The sequence below is a fragment of the Berghia stephanieae genome, chromosome 2 (assembly GCF_034508935.2).
Source record: "Berghia stephanieae isolate SIO BIC M18660-M18661 chromosome 2, UCSD_Bste_1.3, whole genome shotgun sequence".
Classification (NCBI taxonomy): Eukaryota; Metazoa; Mollusca; class Gastropoda; order Nudibranchia; family Aeolidiidae; genus Berghia; species Berghia stephanieae.
The window spans coordinates 77162593-77167592 of NC_088361.1; the positions used below are offsets into that span (position 1 = coordinate 77162593).

At 33.4% G+C, this 5000-nt stretch overlaps 1 protein-coding gene across 5 annotated transcripts in view; it reads right to left on the reverse strand.

The window, feature by feature from the left end:
* LOC144965559 (putative N-acetylgalactosaminyltransferase 9) overlaps positions 1-5000 on the reverse strand; it is a 29622-nt gene that overhangs the window by 14845 nt on the left and 9777 nt on the right. For all 5 annotated transcript variants that reach the window (XM_078901039.1, XM_078901036.1, XM_078901035.1 and 2 more), the window contains exon 6: positions 534-651. In XM_078901039.1, the coding sequence (XP_078757165.1) occupies positions 534-651 (118 nt within the window). The remainder of the gene's footprint in view (positions 1-533; positions 652-5000) is intronic.

Here is a 5000-nt window from a genome sequence, read left to right on the forward strand (position 1 = left end):
TTATTATTATTATTATTATTATTATTATTAGTAGTAGTAGTAGTAGTAGTAGTAGTAGTAGTAGTAGTAGTAGTAGTAGTAGTAGTAGTAGTAGTAGTAGTATTATTACTATTATTATTATTATTATTATTATTATTATTATTATTATTATTATTATTATTATTATTATTATTATTATTAGTATTTTTATTATTATTATTCTTATCGTTATCATTACTTTTATCTTACAATTTGCTCCACACTTTTTCTGGTGCAAATAAAATTGCAATTTCCTCTTTAATCGAAATACTTGTGATATAAAGGTTTTGACAATTCAATGAATTTCTTTTTTTCATTTCCTATACTGGTCCCTTTTTAGGTGAATGATATAATATAATTGCAGCAAAAAAAAACAAAAAAACAAAACAGGGTATTCAATAGAAAACTTGACGCTCACTTACTAACTAAATTCATTGGATATGGATTTCTTGCACAATTTCACTAGTAAATCGCACATTCATAGACAAAAACTATTTTAGAATCCTAACAATTACCCTAAATGACATTTCCAGATTCTCTCCTCCCCAAACTTCCATCTTCTCGTCATACGTTCCAAGATCAAAGAAATATTGACGGTCCATTGCAAAGAGACCACCAGCCATTGTAGGTGATCTGGAATAAAATGATGGTAATACGGGGTGTTTTTGTAATCGCTCCCTGATAAGGATCTTTAATGGTTCACAAATTAAGAAAGATATACTTATTTGGAATTGGGGCGGCGCTTGGCGGAATTGGGGGATGGGATTCTTTTTTTCTTTCTTTTTTTTTTTTTTTTTTTTTTGGGGGGGGGGGGGGGGGTGTTGTGTGGTCTTTTGTTGCTTTTTTTGGGCATTGCATAATGTGTAGAAACTATGTAAATTTTATTTGATACCATTTAAAATGTTCGCCAATTCTTAACTTCTTGAAATGACGTAATAACTGAACTCGATGCATGTTTGGTGCTTAACATCTTTTGAACTTTTTAAAAAAAGGAATCGGTGTTACTCATATAATGGCGGGTGGTTGGATGGGAGCATCACCCTTGAATCATATACCTATGATGTTCGCATGGGTGTACGATCCGATAGTGATGTCGTTTCTTCTTCTCTTTACTAGCCTATCCTGCTTCTTTGGTTTGTGATTGTATTTTTGACAGGGGATATTATTTTTTCTGTAAATCTTCTGCCTGTTTGTTCTAGGTTATTTATAATTTAGCTTATGATATCTTTAGGTTATGATTTTGATTTACATTTGTACTACTTTTGTTAGATTGCTTGTTTTTTTGTTTCAGCGGTCTCTCATATAACCTCAATTGTGTTGGAAGAGACCTAAAGCAACAAACAAAAAAATTACTCATGTAATGCTTTTTAAAACATGGGATAAAGCATAAGTATGGTTGCCTGTGGATTGTATAGTTTTGCCACAAGCCGTGTAAGACAATTTTCCATTGAAATTATGTTGAATAGAATAATTTGCAAACCCATGATTTATACACAGTTTTGAGTTCAGCCTTAGTAAATGTGAATAGAACAGAAATTTGCGTAATTACAAGAAAACTCCTTATGATATTAATCCAAACTTTAATATAACAAATCAATCCTTAAATGAAATAATTTCCTAACCTAAGGGTAAAAATCGTATAAGCGTATTTTTGTTCTTTGTCGATATATCAAAATTCTTTCTCGGGGAGTAAGATACTGCATACAAGACTTCCGAAATTTCTATACCATCTATTCGAAGTTTCCTTGATACAAGCAGCCTGGTGACAAATTTAACTGGATATCTCATGGTTTTGGTCGATGGGATGAAATTCCAGAAATCTAAATAAGTTTTGGACACTGGTTGAAAAGCACATTTTTGCATGCCGGTTCTATTATAGAATTAATTCGTAAAAATCAACAAAAATGCCATTTAGAAAGAGATTTTTAATTTTTTAAAAATATATTTGCGTTTTGTGCGGCTATGTGGTCTAGTCGTATGACTCGCTTTCGGATCGGAAGATCCTGGATTCGAGCCTCACTCGGCGCATAATTGAGTTCTTGGAAAAGGCTCTTTACTCACATTCTCTAACCGTACTCAAGTGTAAAATGATCACCTGGTCGTAAACAACGTTGCTTCTGTCGAAAAAGATGCAATATCGCCTACAATGCGGCATGTCTCGTTCTACATGTTGCGTGTTGCTGTTGGTCAGGGTCTCTTTGAGCACGTTTAGTGGATATTGCACTATATAAAAGCTCAGTTTGCTTTGGGTATATTTTAAATTTTTATTTTTTTTGTTCTTTTTATTTATTTTTTCTTTTTTATTCCCCTTAAAATGATAATCTAGAATACGAATATTTACTTCAGACACGGGCACGTTATTAAATGAAAAGGGAGATAGTTTGTGTTAAGTCACTGTATATTATAAAATGTTGAACCCAATTAAGTTTGATTATTCTCACTCTCCGTAACAGTGTCCTCTGATCAGTTAATTTATCTGTAACATCAGTGAGGCAGGAATCATTACCCGTTTCAAAACAAAGGTTTTAACAAGTTAATTGCGTACTCTGGAAAAACAAGTATTTAAAAATCTGGCCAGAAACCTCGTCCTTCAAATATCAATCGATTTAAACGACCTTCATCTTGGCAAAACTCTCAAACCCGGGACCTCGCCAGCTTTTAAGAAGACGAGGGTCATTTAAATCGATCGTTATTTGAAGGACGGGGTTTCTGGCCAAATGTTTAAATACCTACGCGTCTTTCCAGAGTACGGCATTTAACTGGTTGAGGGGGTATCTTCATCTAAGAGTTAGTCGAGAGTATTAGTAGGGTCCCCGAGACCCTTGTTCTTTCGGATTCGTGTAAAAGTTTAACTTTATATATAAACCAAATAAAAAAAAATTATGCCTTTTGCGCCACGATATCATAAGATATCGTCGCCTAGGCATTCCACGAAGGAATATAGATAATTCATCAAACAAGATGTCTGATGTCAACAGAAATCACCCATGTTGTCCAAGTGAGCAAATTGGGGGTTACTAATCTTGCTAAAGGAAAAAAAAACGAAAGTGCCTGAAGCGGGGCTCGAACCCGTGTCATCCGGATCACAGTGCAATGCCTTAACCAATCGGCCACTTCGCCACCAAATAAGCAGACAAAAAATAACATTGGAACTGGGATCTGACCTTTCAGGGGGTCATATAGAGGTCAAACAAGGTGAAATTATGGTTTAATTCAGAACTCCTATAATATTAAGAATTTGATAACTTGCAAATAACCCCCCCAAAAAACTTTAATATGATCTAAATATATCACCTAAGAAAAAATAATTGAGTCATACATCATTTTAAGCAGTTATTGTCCTTTATTTACGTCGTCCTTGCGAAAAGAGCACAGTTTTCCGGATATCATTAAACTATTAGGAAAATTATAACTTGTAAAGAAAACAACTAACAGCTCATAATATAGAGAATTAATTATTTCCAAATTGCAAATAAATCGGATTGTGATTATTGGAGTTATCGCATATTGAATTCTGTAACTAAAAATAGAACTCATACGGTAATAGGAAATCTATAGCATTTTAAGAACGACAAAACAACTTTGGTTATGTGTCTTTAGGCTCTGTACAAAAACATATTAGCTTTATATCAAAATTCAAATGAGTTACCGACCTTTTTCACACTGGAAATAACAATAAGTATGTAATTGTGAAACATCTAGAAAATTGTTGATAAAACAATACTTTTCAAGAAAAAAACTATGAGCAGCTGAATAAGTTAAAATGATTAGTTAATAGTTAGACAGCAGTGGCTTCAAGCAGCACGGTCGAAACATGAATCAGTCTATCATTATCTTCCTTCCATTCGTATTATTTGGATTTGGTCAGACACCAATGACTCATTGACTGTGACCCAAAATACTCTCTTGAAAGACACTCATTTCAAAGTGCTGATACAGAACATCACTTGTTGGAGGGATTTTGTCGTCTCCCGTTTTGTGGATGAAAATGTTCATTCTTACGAGATCAATGTTGTGTTCATAGGCTTCATCTTGTATAATTGACATACAAAAGTCAAATAGAGATTTTGAGATATCTAGTTCATGAATAACAGGAGACTGGGGCTTTAGTAAGGATGTTATAACGTGAACCTCACCTCACCTCACTTCATTCTCATATGCGGAGTGGTCGTAGATGAGACACGAGAGATGACAACATTGAGGGCCCTCAAATTAAAATATTTTTATTCATCTAAAAAAATCTAAGCAAGGGCAATAACTCGTACAAATTGAAGGAAAAATTAACAAAAGTGTACATGTGATTTGTTTAACATTTAAAGTTTTTATGATCTTTAAGATGTTATAAAATATCGATTATTTACGAGTAATTAATTAATTGTAATTCCAATCGACCAAATGTTTTTCAAAGATATCAGTCTTACCAACTGTGAAGAAAAATAAACTTGAGTTTTTTCAGTAGGCGGCGACTCAATGAAGAGATGTATGGATCAAACTCTCCCAAGTGTATTATTATGAAATCACGGATATTCCTAGCCAACTCGAGTCAACGTCTTTGACTGTAAAACACCTGTTTCTTGATTTTGCTAAAAGACAAAATCTTTGTTTTGTGTGACAGAAGCCTTCATTTTTTTTTTTTTTTTTGAGTAGGAAAGTGATGTGCGCGTGCTGTCGTGATGATATTGTAACTGTATTTTAACGATTTGTAGTATATATGTATATCTTGTCTTTTAAAGCCATTTTCGTCGTTCTAAAAATAAATTGACACCTCCTCTTTCAAATGTAAATAACTTCGGCCCTAATTAGGATAATTACAAAATTCAAACTGCATTTTGTTCAGAAATGGTACTTATATTCTAAAATGTAATAATATTTGATTCCGATTTTCCAGACATCCGACGGTTTTTGTCAGATCATTAGACTTTTGTCCGGACAACTACGAGTAAAATCACTCTTGACAACAACCTTTTTACGAAATAAACCCA